Raw genomic sequence first — 20,638 nt, 5'->3', positions numbered from 1 at the left:
TAAAAAGAAAATATGTGTGAGTAGACAACACACAGCCTGAAAGCTAACTATTAGAAAACCAGTTTCAATTCAAAATGACCACCAGAGTTGAACATTATGTTATTAAAAGATTTGCACTTTTTTTTATTATTTGTTCTTTTCCATTTGATGGAATCTTTTTGACAGCTGAAGAATTTGTAACTTTTGTACATGTTTACTAGTTAGTTATGTCTGTTGACAGCAGATTCAGTGTAAACGTGAGGAGTGGTACCCCACAATCCCATATTTCATTGCATTGGCTGAGACCATTTCAGAAAGGAGAGGGAATTCTGAGGTAATAATAAAGGCTCTCAAGGAGCAAAAAAAAACGACCAAGATATTGATAAATGAAGCAAGACTGAGGTAGTCATTAACTTCAACTGCAAAATGAAGGCGTAAATACAGTTATTTTGTAGCTGTTTTGGTGCTATGACATTCATGAGAATTTGGATCATGAAATTATAACTAAATGAAAGTATAATTCTTCAATTACCTGTGCAGCTACCTTCTTTAGCTCTTCTTCATCTACCATAGCAATCATATAAGCTTCTTGTATTCCCCACTCCTAGAAATAACAATGAAAACTTCTCAATTTAATTTCATTTCTGATAACTGACTCACCTCAAGTATTCATACTACCGATACAGAAAACAATGTTACAAAAAATCCTAGGATTACTGTCTTTCAATTCTGATCAGAATTTTAAACTAGATATTTGTTCCAGGAAAAGTTGCAGGTCCCTAAAATTTCTGCACTGATGCGTAATTTAGTAAAACTGAAAATTTGTTAATGAATCATTGAACAATTGAATGTGTTATGCTCACATATGACTAATGAACAACTTTAGAGAACGGCGATAGGAATATCGCAGACATTACAACAACACTAACGTATTCACAACTCAGTCAAATTAACTTACAATAGCAAGATTTTCTGCCAATAAAAATAATTCAGTCAAAGCTCTCTGTACTGGTGGTAATATTTTAGCTGCGCTATCTTTTGGTGTCTCCTTTGCCATCTTGTTTAGTAACAGCCACAGTGGTCTCAATAATGTTAAATCTGGTGTTAGCGACTTATCGATGGGCATGGCTGCAGTCATCTGCTGTGTAGACCTGTCAACAATCACAAAAAGAGAGAGGTTCATATATCTTCTAAATAGTGTAAACTTGAAAAAGGTTAAGAAAATAGTTTGAATCACCTCCATTATCAACTTATTGTTTTGCTACCTAAACTTGTCTCGATAGTAATTCTCCTCACATGATTTTTTTTTTATAAAACTTAAATCTCAAAGTAAATATATTTATGATATGGTAATTGAACAAATGATAACAAATCACTGACATTACACAGTCTTCGTCATGCAATTAAGTTAGACACTTCAAATCTGAATTTGACTGGATTTGATTTTGAAATGCTAAAGGTTTGATTTTGATGATTTTTGGCTATCTTGAATTGAATCATGAAACAAATGCATATGCATATGTGTGTCAGGATGTATATGTTAAGTTTGACATGTCAAAGATATGGCTCTAGAACAGCCATTAAAACAAAATGGCTGCCTGTTGGCCATTTTAAATTCGAACTGAAAAAAATGACGTGCATCAAGTTTCTATAATGTCCAATGTATGTATGAGTTTGAACAAGATCTGTCCATGCATGACAAAGATCCAGTTCCAAAATGGCAGAGATGCATGATTTTGAATTTCCCGCTAATTTTGAATCAAATCATGAGATGCAAGTGCATATGTATCCCATGAGATATGATGCATATGTGAAAATTTTTGAACATGATCGGTCTAATATGGCTCCAGAACAGCATTCATTAAAACAAAAATGCCACAAGTCGGCCATTTTGAATCAAAGTCACATATTGTCCAATGTATGTACCAAGTTTGAACAATATCTGTCCATGCACGACTGAAATCTAGTTCCAGAATGACTAAATATCAAGTGACCTCACATATGAATTGGAAACCAATATTTACTTAGTTTTACAGTTTTCTTCATTCTTACTAGTATAGTAAACTATATTTTTTGAGCTATCTTAGTTTAAACTTTTTTCATATTTTTTTTCAAAAACAGGATATTTTAGAAAAACACATAGAAAAGTGCAAAATGATGCACCCAAATTTTGCCGAGTAAAAAATTGATGGCATTTAATTGTGTAAACAGAAATTGATATGCAATACTAGTAAATAAATCTTACTTTGATAGTAGTTGTAATATTCTGAGCATTAACTGTATTACTTTCAATCTCTGCTGTCCAGTTTGTCTGCATGACACATACACTAACCAACACCATAACTCATCCTGGGGAAGCTTTCTGCTGAAATATAAATACTTAAAATAAATCACATTGAAATTACCTGATGTACTGGTATAATACAGTAAATCCCAAATCTTGTCATAGCTCCGCATATCAAAATGCATTGAATACATTTTTTTCACTCTTGCAAAATCCTTAACGCATATTACAAATCAAACATTTTTCAGCCAGGACTTCAGACATCAATGATGCAAAATGCTAACTTTATCGTAATCATATTGTTAGCATAGAAAACTGCTGCATAGGTATAAAAGACTGAAACACAATTGCTATTGTATTGATTAAACTTAAGCTTAAGATGTACAGAAATTCCATCAACAGTTAGTCCAAACAAAAGTAATTCTCATATTCACATACATGTGCATCTTTAAACCCTATGCTATAAATGGTATGCCCCAGTCTAGATCATCTGTACAGCGCAAAACAGGAAAGTGTTTTGCACCATGTTATCAGACAAGTTACAGGAATACGTATTTGTTTTCAGCGTTAACAAATAATTAGCCATGATGCAGTTTATAGTGAAATATCAAAAAGAGACATGCTATGTTTGGTATACCCATGGTTCTGCTTCACTTTAGATCAAGATAAGGCATCGTCTGTCAGTATACACAGTAGCATCAGTGTACAGGCCGTACACTAACGCAGCTGAGCAAACCCTATTCCCAAAACAGTAAAAGTGAAGAGAGTATATATTTCTGTACACAGCTGCTGATGACTTGGGTTTTTACAGATGGCATACCAGACTTGCTGATGTCAACAAGTAGTCACATCCATTCTGGACCAATCCATACCATTGCAGTCACAAACAGCATAATGAAACACAACCCCCCAATAGGTCTATAAAACTATAATACTATTTTGTATGTTTCTATTTCAGTCCCTTAAAAATTGTATAATATATTTTAGGAAATAATTGGGAATAACAGAAAGAAAGCCCATGTATCAGTGCCATATATCTCTTCAAAATACAACTGAAACATAGCCTTCTTTCCATTACTAAATCAGTAACAAAGGTATCAATGTAACAAAGGCTTAGGTACAACCCTGAACACTGCTTCTAATAACATAACCCTGTTTCACCAGCAAACAGGTATATTATCCCTGCATCCATGAAATTAAAAACAAGATAGTGTACTTACTGTGGTTGTAAACTTTCTGTTAATATTGTATTTAACATCACATACCCAGTCTCAAATCTGAAAAAAAAAAGAAACAGACATCACAAACAACTATACATGTACCTACACGTGCATACTAGCAAATATGAATGGAATGTACCAGCTAAATCACATATTAACAGAAACTCTTGGCTTCAGAACAGGGTAGGCTTCTGCTAACCCTTTACCAATCATCACTGGCAAACTACTTTTCTGAGAACGTACTTATGATTTGATTTAAAAACACCTTAAGGTAGCGAGAAGGGAAATTTTCACTTTTTTCTTGATTTTTCAAAAATTGATTAAACGTTCACTTTAGACCTTGATACATCATACCAGGTTTACAAAAGATCGAAATTGCGAAATAACGTCGCTCAAATCAGTGTTTTAAAACGCTAGTAGAAAAGACTACAAATGCCGTTTCGTGGATATTTGCACATTGTTTATCTTTGAAAGGGTTTAAATGATAACATCTTATCTGTATACTCTGTTGTTGACGATTCTGATATAACGGGTGATAAGCTTCCCGTCGCAAACAATGCGTGTTTATCTAACGTCCATTGTCAGCATTATTGTCAGTCGAGACTTCGTCGGAGAAACATGGTCATACAGTACCCATTTCGCCCAACCTTCCGCTTTTAAATGCGTGCGAGCGAGCGGTGATATTTCGGGGTTTGCGCGGTCGAAAATAAAGCGGAAATTGTCCGGTCAAATTCAACAAGCGGTCAAAAAAGCGAGAAAAAAGGTGATTGGAAAGCGGGAGCGGGCGGGAGGTAGTGCGAAATGAGTACTGTGAATTTGCGCAACTTTCTTTTAAATCGTTTTATTTTCCAAGTCAATATTCTATTTTACTAATACCATGTTTCTAACGCAATGGCAAAGAAAAGAAAGAAAGCGTTGACAGATGAGGCAAAGAAAAATCTGCCACTCAGTGTCACACTCTGACACAGCAATTTTTTTTTTCAAACATCGGCCATTTTGTTTCACCATGAAAACCGTTTTATTAGATCACTTATCAGAGACACTTGAAGGATTAGCTTGTTTGTAAACTGTCAGCGTGTACAGTGGGACAGTAATGTTTGTCAGAGGATTATCCCTCGTTGTTCGTTTGCATAACAATGGAAACCCGAACGTTCCTGGAGTGGGGACTCAAATGCCAGCAGTTTTCTTCATTTTTCACGCTCGAGCTTGAAATTATTCATTATCTGACACTCTTTATGAGCTCTATGATATCAGTGGTTAATATGTTTGGCCATTTTTAGTGTATATTTATAATAATGCAGCAAATCTACAGTGTTTTATTAACCAAGACTGTTTTTTTGCGTTTTTCTCGAATTGAAGTTTCGATTGAGTACGACTCATTGGGACCGCCGCCAAATCAAGTGCGTTCGGACTAGGACATTCAAACTCGCAGTTATCGTTCAAAAGATAATGATGGTGCGAAATATGTCTGGGTTTTTAAAGAAAATGCTTTGTCACAGAATAATAGTCTGTTAAAGGTGCCAAGTATGAAATAATTCGAGGACAAAAAAACAAACCTGCATAGAAATCGGAATAATAGGTCTTTTGATTATCGGAGACGCATTTCAATGGACTTGATTACGGACAATGCATGACGTAAATTTCACCAGGAAATTCCGCAGTGTGCTCTCGCAATCGAGGACTTAGTCATTTTTACAAGATTCGCCATTTTTGATGTCACGTGATAATTATGTAAACAATGACCGTCCAGTTTGTGCGAACTTGTACCTCTATACTTAGTCTTTTGAAATATATAAGCTAAATTACTCTTCTGAACAAGACAACAGACAGAGAATGATTTATTCGAAAACGTCACAAAACCCTTCTCGCTACCTTAAATGTTTAGTGTATTTATCTGATGAAATATTAAATCTGGTTTACAAATTAATCTAGACAATACCGTAATATGACTCCACCTTGGTTAATATAGTAAAAGGTTATTAAGAAATCCATTTAGCGATCTTAGCTACAATCATTAGCAGATGTTCTGACAGGGTTCAAAATTTAGTTCAAATTCACTGCAATTATCAATTCTTTACCTAGACTGTCGTCAGTCCTTGGGCCTAATGTAATTGTGTTTCCTAGACATTCAAGCGCCGAAGGCATTTGATTGGAAATGCAAAGCATTTCACGCGAGGGACTTTAGTCCCGAGAGACTGTCCCCGTCTGCAGGTTTCTAGTTGATATGAATAATTCATAGTTGATGCCGACATCACGAAATAAATTATATTAACATAACGCATGCAAATTTATTCTAAATGACCCCCTCAATGCATTGGTTGTTCACGCCAAGATTTCAAGTTGTTAGTGACATGATATCAAAAACTGCTGTGGAACATGTCGCGATCGCGTATAGTACAGCCAAAACAAACTTCGTGTAAGTCGTGGGCAATCCTAGTAGCCGGTGATCCCTGACACATTTCACGATTGGCCACGCTAAAATGATAGACATCTGCGCGACTATTCATTTGCATGTGAAGTACCCGGATCTGGTAAGAAATGGAATTAATTTTTGCTGAAAATACTCTTTGGATGTTTTGTACAGAATTTTGAATGTAAAATATAGGGAAAAAGGTAAATTCGCTGGATTTTATTTTCACTGAATCATTCCTTCAGCCAAAATAGTGAAAATTAATTCCAAGCGAAAATAAAGTATTTTACAGTATTGGCAGCCATGTAGAAGTCTCACTAAAAGTTCCCCACTGAAGTAACATGTAAAATGTCTTGAGGTGGTGTCATACGCATAGGCTCTGTACTGTATGATGTTTTTCACCAGATGCTTTAAATAAAGTATATTGTGTTCTTACCTTCCCATCTTACCCCCGGTCACAGTAAATTTAAATCCCCAGTCATTATTACTACAGTCAGCTGAGAACTTGTAATACAGCGTATCACCTGCAATAACAATATTCATATTTTAACAGTCTATGACATGTTTTTTTCAATTTCTATGCCAAAAACAGGGTCAGTTGTTTTTTCACATACCATACTTATCTGAGTAAGAGCCCATGCCTGGACAAACGCCCACCCCCCACTTTTGACACAATAAAGAAGTTGAGGTCATAATCGGGCACATTGGTTAATATAGTACACAAAAAAAAAAAAAACTATTTTCTATTCGTTGACTGTGGTTGTATTAACAGTTGACTTTTTTGAAGTCTGTCGTGATACTTATAAAAATTGTTAATTGCTTAAAACAAGGGGTGAACGCAAAATAGCTGTGACAGCTTAGCAGAAACGGCCCGGGTAGTTTTCTTTTTGAAATATGTCGTGGCCCTAAAAATGGCCGGCCGTCTGGTTTGTGTTTCCTTAGAAACGATTCAGGCAAATCGTATAAGGAGAGCCGCTAAGCAAGTATCGCACTCGTTCGGCTTTAACGCCGTCGACAATGAAAACAATGTTGCAATATTGTAGCAACCCGTACCTGGGAGATTGGTTGAAATCACGTTATTTTGGCTTAATAAAATATTTTGTACAAATTGTAGCAACGGGAATCTTTTATCACCGTCATGAAAACTATTCTTCTGTCGTTGGATAAAAAAAAACTTCCTATTTCAAGTTCACCGCGATATCCATATAGTGAGACATTCCAACCGCCGGAACTTGCTAAATGATAACTTTCACCGTTATTAATAAGCGTCGAGTCTGATAAAAAAGCAATGTCATGATTTGACCTTTATGATGAAATACTAGTAGTGATGTCATTCTTAGCCAATCAGTAAAGCAGATGCATAAAGGTCAAAGATGATTGCAAGACTGTAAACAAAATCATCGTGTGCCATCGCAGCAGAGCGATCCCATTTTTCTTGTCTCTTTATTATGATTAGACATGAATGAAAAGTGCCAAGCTGACAGACTGCAAAATCCGTGGATTAAAAGTGCCAAGTCCAAATTGTGGAACGATATCGACGAACTTCGGGAATAAGATTTTGTTCGACGGCTACAGTGACGCAGACTTGGACTTTGAAGGTTTTGAGTTTGACGAAGATGGCAATGAACGTACAAATAAAGATCTGAGAAGTTTTTTCAAACAGCTATGAATTTTTATAATTTTTACTGTGTAAATTTGTAAACTATTATTGATCTTGTATGACGGTTGATTCGTAATTTGTCGAGACCAGAAATCATTTTACGCAGTTTAACCCCTGACATTTTAATTCATTTTGAGTTCACGCATATTGGGAGTGTTTGTCGGCGGGAAAATCCTAATTCAAATGATTTCTCACTGTCGATTTTTATTATTTCTGGTTTATTTGTCACATTATAAGCAATACATTATTTTTGTTCGACTTCTAGTGTTGCATATTGTTCATTTATTTCCGTTGCATGTTTTAATTTGCTGTTCTATCCCCTGCCGCAGTTCGAACTGCGTGTTGTCAATTTTCGCGAATTTTCGGTTTTTTTGCCGGGGATCTCCTGGCAAACGCCACCCCTTCTTTTTGGCAATTTTCCATGTTCAAGACCCTGGGCTTATACCCGGATAAATACGGTACATGTTTAATCTACTACCGGTAATACACTTTATGTCAGATAGCTCAAATAGTGACAGGGTGAAGTAAAATACAGAGTAACTAACCAGGTATATCAAAATCAATCCATTTATCCCGTGCTGAACCGCTGAATACACGTTTGTCTAGTTTAAAATCAGGACTTGACGCGATGGTCAACTCATCACAACCTTCTTCTGTAGAGCATCGGGGATCAAATTTCACCGTTAAAAAGACAGCATTGCTGATATGGACTTTGTCCTGAAAAAACATTCAATCAAAATTACATCCATATTAAAGCACAATAACGGCAGAAGAGAGAAATTATAAACTATTACAAATGTTAAGTAGGTACATGTACATATACTATTATCATACCGACTGATCAAGCACAAAAAACAATAAAACTTCATTCCATACAAAAAAATATAACTATGAACAGGAAGTATGTTATAATAATAAGGTTGTCATGGGAATACTGTCACAGTGCGTACGGTATCTAGGAAGTACAAAAATGCACAGACCTCCATTGCATGTTGGTTGATATGGTTGGCATATTGCTTTCATGTATATATTTGCTTATCAATATATTCATAATAAATTCACAATATAAATATCTTACCTGCAGTGTGGTGTTATTTTTATAGTTATGTTCTGATTCTATCGTCTCTGTACATAAATTTACTTCTTCCATAAAATGACATGACGCTAGCGATAATGGTGTCAATAAATCGTCTCTACAAAAGTGTACTACATTACGTACAACCTAGAAAAATAAACGTGTAGGACTTTATCAACACATTTCGCACCTATTTTTGGGGGTTGTATTTATCAAATTTACTGTTGAATATTTTTATTACAGCAAAATTGACGGCTAAATTGCTGACTGCTTACATGTTTAGAACTGGTTCGTTCAAATCTCTTTTACGAGGGTGCAGCGATCAGCTTAAGGCGCTCATTTACGAGTGTTATGACAGACACACCATCGACTGTGTCCTGACATTTGTATTGTAGCTAAAAGTCACACATCTGGAAATTTTATTTATTTTTCAATCAATTAAAGTGCCTGTCCAATGCCCACCCTCACGTTTCCCATTTTAGATCTGTATCCCACTGAAATGGGCAGTTATTGATTTTTTTGGTGAAAATGATTACTCGTATCCAAGTAAATTTGGGATATTTCTCGTGTTGTAGCCACGTCCATCTATCCTGAAACGGTCGACTGTTTCCGGATTTCCGACTCTCGCCGAAAGCGCGCCACCAAATGCCAAAATGTGAGAGGAAGTCATACCCCTGAGCCGTAATAACACTGATCATTCAGTATACTTTTAAACGATATACATTTTTCCGTCGGTGTTTTTTTTCTTTCTTTTTTTGTCTATTTTCTTTTTTTTTTTGACGGAGAGAGTTTTTAGATGTTGTGTTGTGGGCAGTTGCAGTGAAACGTATAATCATAGTGTAAGTATTCACACGTTTCTAATCGATCCGAAGTGGACGAAAACCAATTAACCTCAGATTATTTTTTTGAAAAACTGTCCTCGTCCATGAAAAAAAAAACTAGGTTTAAAGAGAAACACCGACAACATAAACCTGGCGCAACACTTTTGAAAGAAATAGATTCCGGACCATGATCACCGAGGCGGATTTCAGAAGAGAGAGACGTCCGGCAAGTGTTTCAAATGAGTTGACTTTTTTGCGATCCTGATTATCGTTTTATAGAGACCATTTAGTCCCTGATAAGTAAAAGGTAGCAATAATTTTGACAGTGATACGAAAACGAAGCGTCGGACAAACAGGAAATTACACAGCCCTTACACACTGCTAATTGTTTTCATTTTCGAAGGCTAAAAGTTTCTGAATTGTTTGGTGGATTGTGTTGAATGTCGAATTCACACCTCTGTTCTTTTTTTACCTCCATGCTTGCAGCTTGATCTGCGTAATAATTTCTGAAATAAGAATCCGGGCTTGGTCAATGTGTTTCCACCAAATAAAGTTTTAATATGATGTTATAATTATGACAATCACGCCATGGATCACGCTAACTCGAATCCACTCTGAATTTATCTGTATGTGTGTCGATCTCGATCATTTTTGTTATCCAATTAAACGCCGCTTTTAACGCACTTGCCCTCGTCGTGACCCGACGCATTCACCTATTTCAAAAAAATTTCAATTTATTTCCACGCGGCTGCCATTTATTTAGTAACTGTGATTTGTCGTTTTTTAAATTATTTTATAGTGATCACTATGGTCTAATGTTTAGAATGTCAAAATATGTTCTCTTTTATTTTAATTTTGAAAGTTTTACTCAGACGATCGATGAAATAAAACAGTGTAGTGACGTGCCTAGTAACTTGCTAAATAACGAGATAATTCCGACGTCAAATTCTATTTTGTCCAGCGACAGTGTACAAACGTGCACCGCTGACGATTACGGTGACCAGCTACACCAGAACGAACATATTTTGCATCTAACTCAACCCCATGCAACAAAAATTGATACTATGTGTACATAATGGTCCATTCCTCTTCGACGAACAAGTACATAAGTGAAAATTTAGTCAAAAACGAGAAAACTGCAGAAGCAATTTGCCTTATTTACACGTATCGGCAATGCAAGCTGCCATGCGACTTCCCCTTCTGACGTCACAAGGGGAATTTCTGTATGCAAATAAGAAGCTAATGAGGAGCCTCGTTTTAAAATACACAAAAATAAAGTTGCCGTAGATTGAGTTTAAAACACATTTTTTCACTTAAAAAAATAATTCATGCTTAGAAACATAAAAAAATAATAATATTTATGTATCAATGGATAATTCTAGGCGTGAAAATAGCAGCCATTTCACAGGCACTTTAAAGTGTTTAATTAAAGTCTAAAGTATTTCATAAGAGATTACAAAGATGGAAAGATGTAAACTTGCAGTACAAGGATGTTTAGGGAGTCTGCGTCTATGAGTGATTAACTTTTTTTTCACAATACAATCGAAAACTATAACTACCCCGGTATCTTTCAGATATTGTAGATCTTTTTTTTCCCAAGACTTTACCTTCAGGAAGTTTTCCTTCTCCTCAGCTCTCTGTAGGAGATCTATAGTGCTGACTAACTGTGCATGATCACTGCATCCAAGAGATTCACAGCTGATGACGTAATCACTAGATGGCCACTCAGCAAGCACAGCAGATAGCACATGTCTGGCATACATTATAGCCATTGCACTATTAACCTACAAATTAAAAACACATGTGTCATATAGTTGGCATCCCAGTAGAAACAAGACAGCAGTGTAACACAAGAATTATACTTCTGTACCCAGAAATGCTGGTTTCAATGACAGCAAAATTATATTATACAAGATGTCCTTCATTCGTATGATGAATAGAGTTGATTTTGAAAATTTTTAAAAAAAAAAGATTTCAAATATATGTCAAACAAAGCTCAAAGTACATATAATTACATATAAGTCTTATTTTTTCAGTAATGTAATTTTCTTCTCCAGCAAAATTAAAGTAGTTTATACAAATTGGTAACTATGACAACACCTGATACTTACTTTCAGCAGGTACTGTCTAGAACCAGACTTGCCATGTGTTTCAAGTTCTTTCCGTAGAAGTGCAGAACTTTTGTTGCGTTGCTGTCTACCATAGCTCTAAAAAGCAAGAAAACATATCACACATTTTGATACAGCTTTTATTACAGACAAAAATGTTCATTTTTATAGTAATCCTGTCCATAGCCCATGATGATCACATGTGTACACATAAAAGATAGCTGATTTTGAATACTTCCCTAAGATGTTAGCAAAAAATTTGTACATGAATCAAGTTTATTTGTTTGTAATTCGTGTACTCACCTGCTTCATTTCATTTTCTGGTGTTGATATCAGCTTCTGTATTCCTTCATTTGGTTCAACAATGGCAACATTAACTGGTCTGAAAAAACAAAATAGCACAGAACAGAAATGGAGTCTGTAAGATTTCCTGGAACGACATCAATTTCAAACAATTTTGTTTTGTAACAGTAACTTTTTTTAATCAATAAAATTGTTATGAAATTAAACTTTACTGAACCTTTAACTTAACAAAAATGTTTGATTATGTAAATGAACTAACAACACTAAATGAAATGATTTGTTTTCCACTCGCATTTCACACAAATCTTACCGCAAAGTGATGCTACTGGACAAGTCGTTTTTGAGACTGAAGTTGAACATGCTATAATTAATCAATCACAGAAAGGAGGTGTAATTAAAATATGCACAGATTTAAAGCAGTTTTATTGGCTGTAATAATTTTAACATGAATCGGTCATGTTATCATGCTAATTCTTTTCAATTTGAACACACACTGTTTTCTAATTTGCAGTGCTTATTGTATATCTTAAAGACACAAATAGATTTTTGCAAAATATAGTCTGCTCTTTTTTGTTCGAAAACTTGAAGCAATTTTTGCTCCTGTATTATCCTTGAATTCAGTGAAAATTAAAGAAAACGTGAACAAATTTACCCAAAGTTAGCAGGAAACAATTTGGTGCTCAAAGGGTTAATACCTTCAATATTACTTTTGGTCTGATGTAGCAGTTTTAAGAAATTCAAACATTATTATATAGTAAATTGATAATATGAGGGAACCGTATTACGAGAATACTGGCAAGTATGCACGGAGACAATACGACAGCAGTATTGACCGACTAGCAGCGGAGGTCGATGCAACGGCGTACGGTCTGTCATAATATTATTATACATCTTTTTCTCCCAGGAATCCAAAACATTTTGAACAGATTTAGCTTCTTTGTGTGGGGTCCAGTAAAACCCTGGGGTCAGGCATGTTTGTTTTTTTATTATTACAGGACGCTTATGTGCGTAATCCTTCCATATTTGGAATCAGAGTTTCCGAATATGGTTGGATGAAAAAACCCAGTGCAATACCGCAAAATTATGCCACACTGTAATTTATGGCATTATTGTGACAGATGTATAATAATATACATTATCAAGGAGCATTTGAATGTCAAGTCTTCATGATATACCACACACTCAGAGAGAACCACAGATTGAACCACCATTCTTAAGCAAAAACTCCTTAATTTGGTGAATGAGGTCAGAGGTCAGTAACACAGTGACTAACATTAAAGTTATTTTAGTAGATGAGCTAAAGGATCATAACAAAACTTGAGCTAAAAATTGACTACTCATAAATGCAACTACTTTTGTTAGATGATCTAAGGGGTCAGCAACACAACTTTTTTTAATTTGATGGATGAGCTAGGGAGTCAGTAATACAACTTACTTTGGTAAGTTTTTCTTTGGAGTATAACTAATCACACCAGCATCAATAGCTCTGTTTTCGATTTCCTCAACCACTGGTCGTTTTGGTGGTTCCCACTTCTTGGCAAGTTCTCTTATCAAATCACTGACATGAAACACATCACCATCAAAACTTCAATGTAACAAGAACAAATATGTGTCAATTCAGAGAACCAAGATACATCAACATATGAATGATATTATGAGGTTATTACGAGGATACCGAAAAGTATGCACAAAGACAGTACAGCGAGAGTATCGCTGTTCGATGCAACTGTGCACTGTCTGAGTACATACTTTACAGTATCCTCGTAATAACCTTATTATTATACATCTTTTCCTCCCAGAAATCAATAACGTTTAGAACAGATTTAGCAAACTTCTTTGTGTGGGGTCCGGTCAAACCCTGGGGGCAGCCATGTTTGTTTTTTATTATTAGAGGACGCTTAGATGCATAGTCATTCCATATTTGGAAAATCGAGTTTCCCAATATGGTAAGATGAAAATACCCAGTGCAATACCGCAAAATTACGGCACACTGTAATATATAACTTTACGATGACAGATGTATAATAATATATATATATTACTGAAAAAATATGGAAGTTTGTGCTAGAATGCAGAAGATCATTCACATTTGGGCTGTGATATTTTACTGTAAAAGTTTACTCCTCAGTAAACTCTAGATGCAAATGATCACAAGATCTTGTTAAGAACTATAGAGACACAAGACTTGTTTTTGTCTCTCAAATCATGTTCCATTCTCTGCACCATTGTATCCTCTGCTCCAAATACCATGGTAACATAGGTCATGAGAACAGCGGACATGATGACAGGAACGAATAGAAGATTATGTGATGGGCAAAAACATGTCTTGCTACTCTCTTGCTCTTAATCTTTTCACCACTTGTTCCCTCTTTTCTTCACAAATTCAAAAAATAGTCCTGTTTATAGTCTGCACTTTCCTTCAGAAGTTTGGGACAAAAATAGCTGAATTTCTTTTTCAGTAAAGACTGAAAATTGACACAAATTTTATCTTTTGGCTACAAAATTAGAAGTTATTTCCAGAAATATTGAAGAATATTAGAATAAAGTGGAGAATAATTTGGGCGAGAAAGTCTGGTGGTGAAAAGGTGAACAATATCTTGTGGCCATCTGCATCTTTGGTTTATTACAACCATTAAGGTAATATAATACGTCTGAGATTTGGTGTGTATCGCCATCTTGTCCACACAAGGTTATGCAGGGTTTAGTACATTTTATTGCAACAGATGACGACAATCCATTATTCAATAAAAAAAACAGGAAAACTTATAAAATGTGCATAATAAAAAAACAGAATTTGTTAGAGTCTTACCATTTCTGTACTTCATCTAACAACAAATTGGTCTGTCTACCATTGGCTTCATAGATAGCTCTTAATACTGACAGTGGTGCCTTCAACGCATCATTAGTGATCTGAGAACGCAATAACAAAATGAGAACTGGGTGGAAGGACAAATCAATGGATAGATCAACAGACAGAAAAGCAGGATCTAATCTATAAGCCACCCCATTCCAGGCAAAGTTTACTGGGGGTAATAAAAACAGCACTGACAAACTGACTGATAACACAATCAATACATCAACAAAGTCAACTTATAATCAAATAAATTTTCCTATTCCACCCCCTCAAGCATTTTTAAAAGCAACATAACACACAACTGTTATGTTCCTGAATTCCTAGCCTCCCAGGGTTAGAATACCAGTCAGTAAAAAATTCTATTTTTAACTAAAACCATTGAACACCAAAAGTAGCGAGTAGTAATCAATTCTATGCATTTGTGATACCAACCTGAAAACATATTTTTGTATTCTCATCCAGCCCTTCCATTGGATCCAACCCAACCTCTGTCACTTCAGGGGTTTTGGTGGGTGATGCAGTTTCTTGAGTTGGCGTAATTTCTTCATTACTGCTGCTGCTCGAACTACTGCTGCTACTGCTACTAGTGTCGCTCCAATCATTGTCATTCAGCAAATCAGGATCCGCAATGGTCTCAAGATGTTGTTTGGGAGATGGTTTGATTTTAGGTTCGTGAGGTGGTTTAATTGTCTCAGACTTATCACCTGTATACAACATCACAGACATAATCTGTGAAGAAAATATTATAATAGCTAATGTAAACAACACCAGAGTGTAAGCAATGGAGTAAATATCAAACCTCTAAATACAGAAGGAATTTTTTGAAAACAGAATCATTCTCGGGCCAACTTTGAATTATGAAATGAATTATAATACACATAATACTACACATAAAATGGTCTCCAGTTGCCTGACTTGTAAATTGAGTAAATAAATCCGTATTTCAGCTTCTGGTAATTCAACATACAAGTAGTACCCATGATCAAATTACTTACCACACCCCTAATGATGAACAAGATGAAAACCATGTTGCAACTCAAAAACTCACATCAACCATGCAATATACATGTATACTTGTTTTATACTTAGCACAGGAACAAATACAATATCATAATCTGTACTAACAGAAGGTTTTGATGTTCACACTAAAACAAATTGTTCATACCAGGGTCTTGATGGAGTATTTACCTCTAGGTCTTTAAGCAGCCACTGTCGACTGAACTCAGTGCCCTTAGCTGCCATATGAACTAATAGTGGTAGTAAGCCGCTATCTAATACTTGTTTTACACTCTCAACGCCTTTGACACTCTGCAACAATAAAATAACACCAAAAGATTGCATTAAAAAGTTAAGAAAGTTTGTACAGAAAAATAAAAATATGCATTAAAAAGTTAAGAAAGTTTGTACAGAAAAATAAAAATATATGTCAATGGCAAGAAATAACTGGGATACTTTTTTTTTTAAACTGTTTTACTGGTATTGGTGGAATACATGCATCAAAGCAACTGTTTCTCTCCATCACAACCATGACGTCAGTTCAGTCTTCTATAATTCAAACTAAATAACCTATGGTATATTTAAAACACACTTCAAACCATGCAAAAGTCTCATAATGTCAAATACTAGTAGAGTTTAACAGCAATATCTCACAACTTTGAAATTTCACTTTCATTAAGAGAATTGACAGCTTACCTGTAAATTGGTCAAAACTGCTTTCAACGTCAGACCAAGAACCCACATTATTTCAACACTCAAGGATTTTCCTAGACAAAACAAGAGCAATGTAGATGACATAGTAGACCTCTTAAATCATCCACTATATAATATTATTATATAATACATCTATCACCGTAAGTGCCATAAGTTACAGCGTGCCATAATTTTGCAGTATTTTACGGGATATTTTCATCCTACTGTATTAGGAAATACATATTCCAAATATAGGATGATTAGCACGTAAGCGTCTTCTAATAATAAAAACAAACATGACAGCCCTATACAAAGAAGTTCGCTCAACCTGTTTTGAACAGTGCTAGTGACGACACATAGCGCATTTTGCCACAGAAGTCATATTCATGTTTGGGACTACATGACAGGGCTGTGTGGCCATGGCAATTCGTTAGTGAATGAATCTCGGCCAGTGGAATTGGCCTTCCCATTGAGTATGTGGCACACTCACCCAGGGTAGGGATCGACCCTTTTGGTTCAGCCTAAGGTAGGATTTGAACTCTGGTCTACCGATCATGACTCTGATGCGACAACCACTATGCTACCAGTGACTAGTTTTGAACTTTTTTGTATTTCGGCATTTCAATTATGTCTTCATGCATGCTTTTCGATATCCACGTAATAACCTCATATTACTGACAAGTTGTAGGTGTTGCAACCTAATCACAGACATGAACAGTGGTGCTACAGACTTGGAAAGTGATGCTACAGACATGGGAAATGATGCTACAGACATGGGAAGTGATGCTACAGACATGGGAAGTGATGCTACAGACATGGGAAGTGATGCTACAGACATGGGTAGGTGATGCTACAGACATGAGAAGTGATGCTACAAAAAATGAACAGTGATGCTACAGACATGGGAAGTGATCCTACAGACATGGGAAGTGATGCTACAGACATGTGCAGTGATGCTACAGACATGTGCAATGATGCTATAGACATGTTCAGTGATGCTACAAAAAACTGGACAGTGATGCTACAGACATGGGAAGTGATGCTACAGACATGGAAAGTGATGCTACAGACATGGGAAGTGATGCTACAGACATGGGAAGTGATGCTACAGACATGGGAAGTGATGCTACAGACATGGGAAGTGATGCTACAGACATGGGAAGTGATGCTACAGACATGGGAAGTGATGCTACAGACATGGGAAGTAATGCTACAGACATGGGAAGTAATGCTACAGACATGGGAAGTGATGCTACAGACATGAGAAGTGATGCTAGTCATAGACAGTGATGTACAGAAATGTCCAGTGATGTACAGAAATGTCCAGTGATGTACAGAAATGGACAGTGTTGCTACAGACATGGGAAGTGATGCTACAGACATGTGCAGTGATGCTATAGACATGTCCAGTGATGCTACAAAAAATGGACAGTGATGCTACAGACATGTGCAGTGATGCTGCACAAGGTATCATCTCATTTCTTACCTTGTTTAGACATTGTCAATATATCCTTAGCAATGGTCAGAAATCTCTCAAACCTCTCTGAATCCAACGGCTCTCTCGATGGGGGTTTACATTCCACCTGGTATTCTTTCACCTTATCGATAAAAAAAATCTATCGTCAATCAAACATAAATGTACCATGTGAAGTGAAAAAATAACAAGCGACTTCATGCTCTTCTTCTTGTAAAAAGTTGATAATGTAGTGCACAATGAGGTATTAGCTATTTGCCATGGTGTTTATTTCTACAATGTTCTTCACAAAAAATCTGGTTACAAATCTCACAGAGGAACACCAATGGTACCTACATACCAAGTACAAAAAATGAGATTTTAGCAAAATCAGTTTTACAGCAAGTCTCATAAGTATTGGGGCAGCCAATTTGCAAACTCGCTAGCAAATTGGCTAACTGCTTTGGTTTTGACTAGCTGGCGCCGGCTTGTGACATTATAACATTGTAACATTATGCCAACCGCTGAAAAAATCGATCTCATTCGTCGTTTTTGTGTAGACACAAAGAACATAGAGCACTTTCCTTGGTATATTTGAAAGCGAATTCGCTCTCCAACTGTAAAGATAGTCGCTGATTAGCTCCTAATATATGAGGATCATCCCCTACTGTTACATAGATTCGCCTTAAGTGGGCGTAACCGCAAGACGACGCCAGCGAGATTCGAAAGCCAACTGTTTAGTCAAAACCAAAGCAGTTAGCCAATTCGCTAGCGAGTTTGAAAATTGGCTGCCACAATACTTCTGAGACTTGCTGTAAAAAAAATGACAACAATATTAGCTAAAAATAGGTACAAAACAAATCTGACAGAGGTCACCCCATGGTACACCAACATACCAAGTAACTCTAGTAGTTTTTGAACAAGAAATCAAAAATGAAATCGTTGACAAACAACAAACAGAGGGCGACATACAATCACAACAATTATTATAAACATCTCCACTCTGTCATCTTCGAGGACAGTAGTGCTAGTAGAAAAAAAAACTTGTAGAGTTTAAGCAATCGTATGAGAACTTTATCAAACACACACACACATATATATATATATTTACGACACAAACACTCAAGTTTCAGTATAAAATATTTTATTGGCATAAGGGACGCTCACCGTGTCCCACCTATTAAAGCTGCACTACACAAGACAAGCAGCCTATCGGCTGAGATAGCTCCGCTGTTAGCAATGCACATTTCAATTAAAGAACTGAAGACATCATTAGAAAATGAACAATATGTATAGTATCAAAGCAATCGGACTTACAGTTTTTAACAAGAAGTCGAAAATATCACTTTCTACCAAAAATGACAAAAATATTCACCAAAATTAGAGAATTGAAAACTTCATCACGAAATGAACAAATCTGAGAAAGGTCTACATGTAGTATCTATATATGTACATGTACATGTAATATCAAAGCAATTGAACTTTTGGTTTTTAACAAGAAGTCGAAAATATCACTTTTTACCAAAAAGGACAAAAATATTCACCAAAATTAGAGAATTGAAGATATCATCACAAAATGAACAAATCTGAGAAAGGTCTACATGTAGTATCTATATATGCAATATCAAAGCAATTGCACTTGCGGCATTTAACAAGAAGTCGAAAATATCACTTTTTACCAAAAATGACAAAAATATTCACAAAAATTAGAGAATTGAAGATATCAACATGAAATGAACAAACCTAAGAGAGGTCTACCCAAGGTACATATACACCAAGCATCAAAGCATTCAGGCTTGTAGTTTTCAAGAAGAAGTCGAAAAAGTAAAAAAACATTGACACGGACGACGGACAATCACTCATATGATAAGCTCCGCTCGACTAAGTCGACAGCGGAGCTAAAAAAACAGCGAACAATAGGCGATACACACTGCATGGTGACACGGTGAGCACCCAGACATGAACATAACACTAGGCGATACACACTGCATGGTGACACGGTGAGCACCCAGACATGAAACATAACACTAGGCGATACACACTGCATGGTGACACGGTGAGCACCCAGACATGAAACATAACAATAGGCGATACACACTGCATGGTGACACGGTGAGCACCCAGACATGAAACAGTAGAATAAACACAAAGAGAAATAAATATTTAACTGAAATAAAAGCATGTAAAACGACATTGTTCAAAAAAACTATACTAGCCCTCAAATGATATTGTTAGAATTAGTAAATGTAGGTAGAAGCAGTGTGACTGCAACTACAAGGTAGAAAAACAGCGTGCCTGTAGCTCTACAAGAACAAGGATTAGTAGGTAGAGGTAGCTCTACAGGTAGAAACAGCGTGACTGCAACTACAAAGAAATCAGTTAGCTATGAGGTAGAAACAGCGAGCACTGCTGTAACTACAATGATATGAACAATGAGATATGAACCAGTATTGAGGATTACAATGTTTATCTTGGGGGGAAAATTGCCCATCTAAAAGCAAAGCCGGTGGTGACTGGGGATGGTGGAGGGTTCAAGTAAATTTAAACTCTGAGAAAATCAAAACACTGGACTAAAAAACTGAACTGTTCAAGATGGCTACAAACTAAAGACTGCGTCACACGAAATCACGTGATAACCACACGAGATTCATGTCATAAACACTGTTTAATGCATACACAATAAACATGTATATATATATATATATATTTGCTGTTAACATATCAACTTTTTATTTGTTTTTTGGACAAATTGTACCCATGCTTACAAGTAAACATATTAAGA

At 36.0% G+C, this 20,638-nt stretch overlaps 1 protein-coding gene across 1 annotated transcript in view; it reads right to left on the bottom strand.

The window, feature by feature from the left end:
• Positions 1 to 20,638, bottom strand: part of LOC102805227 (zinc finger ZZ-type and EF-hand domain-containing protein 1-like) — a 72,266-nt gene that overhangs the window by 1,592 nt on the left and 50,036 nt on the right. The window contains exons 58-74 of the mRNA XM_085502177.1: positions 17,890 to 18,001; positions 16,407 to 16,477; positions 15,903 to 16,022; positions 15,147 to 15,443; positions 14,670 to 14,770; positions 13,296 to 13,445; positions 12,171 to 12,221; positions 11,861 to 11,939; positions 11,561 to 11,656; positions 11,057 to 11,233; positions 8,632 to 8,775; positions 8,099 to 8,270; positions 6,330 to 6,417; positions 3,484 to 3,540; positions 2,225 to 2,344; positions 938 to 1,130; positions 512 to 583 (exon numbers count right to left, since the gene is read on the bottom strand). Of these exons, the coding sequence (XP_085358303.1) occupies positions 512 to 583; positions 938 to 1,130; positions 2,225 to 2,344; positions 3,484 to 3,540; positions 6,330 to 6,417; positions 8,099 to 8,270; positions 8,632 to 8,775; positions 11,057 to 11,233; positions 11,561 to 11,656; positions 11,861 to 11,939; positions 12,171 to 12,221; positions 13,296 to 13,445; positions 14,670 to 14,770; positions 15,147 to 15,443; positions 15,903 to 16,022; positions 16,407 to 16,477; positions 17,890 to 18,001 (2,100 nt within the window). The remainder of the gene's footprint in view (positions 1 to 511; positions 584 to 937; positions 1,131 to 2,224; positions 2,345 to 3,483; positions 3,541 to 6,329; positions 6,418 to 8,098; positions 8,271 to 8,631; positions 8,776 to 11,056; positions 11,234 to 11,560; positions 11,657 to 11,860; positions 11,940 to 12,170; positions 12,222 to 13,295; positions 13,446 to 14,669; positions 14,771 to 15,146; positions 15,444 to 15,902; positions 16,023 to 16,406; positions 16,478 to 17,889; positions 18,002 to 20,638) is intronic.

This window comes from Saccoglossus kowalevskii, chromosome 8 (assembly GCF_978046115.1).
Source record: "Saccoglossus kowalevskii chromosome 8, keSacKowa6.1, whole genome shotgun sequence".
In the NCBI taxonomy this organism is placed as follows: Eukaryota; Metazoa; Hemichordata; class Enteropneusta; family Harrimaniidae; genus Saccoglossus; species Saccoglossus kowalevskii.
The sequence above is the reverse complement of the archived record's forward strand: the minus strand, read 5'-3'. Positions and strand labels throughout refer to the sequence as shown.